The sequence below is a fragment of the Nestor notabilis genome, unplaced genomic scaffold, assembly GCF_000696875.1.
Source record: "Nestor notabilis isolate BGI_N333 unplaced genomic scaffold, ASM69687v1 scaffold20718, whole genome shotgun sequence".
NCBI classification, from domain to species: domain Eukaryota; kingdom Metazoa; phylum Chordata; class Aves; order Psittaciformes; family Psittacidae; genus Nestor; species Nestor notabilis.
Window position 1 is genome coordinate 3,416 of NW_009939876.1, and position 339 is coordinate 3,754.

At 68.1% G+C, this 339-nt stretch overlaps 1 protein-coding gene across 1 annotated transcript in view; it reads left to right on the top strand.

Moving 5' to 3' along the window:
• SLC4A2 (solute carrier family 4 (anion exchanger), member 2) overlaps positions 1–339 on the top strand; it is a gene marked incomplete at its 5' end in the record, with an annotated part of 5,620 nt that overhangs the window by 2,939 nt on the left and 2,342 nt on the right. The window contains one exon of the mRNA XM_010020099.1: positions 26–235. Within this exon, the coding sequence (XP_010018401.1) occupies positions 26–235 (210 nt within the window). The remainder of the gene's footprint in view (positions 1–25; positions 236–339) is intronic.

Sequence of the window (339 nt, forward strand, 5' to 3'; positions counted from 1 at the left end):
TTCCCCGGACGGGTGCGTGGGGCAGGCGGGATGGTGGCATGGGCGCTGCTCGGGCCCTGGGGTGAGCCCAGCTTTGGGGGCAGCGCTGAGCCGGGTTGGGCTGCGCAGTGCAGCCAGGGCTGGGCTGATGCTGCTCTTTCCCCAGATCCGGCGACTCATTGGAGACTTCGGGGTGCCCATTGCGATCCTGGTGATGGTGCTGGTGGACTACAGCATCCAGGACACTTACACACAGGTCAGCACCCAGCACCCCGGGAGCAAGAGCCCCCCACCCCGCACCCTCCTGCAGGGTCCTGGCCGCATTCACCTGCTGTATCCTGGGTGCCGGCCAGCGGCTCC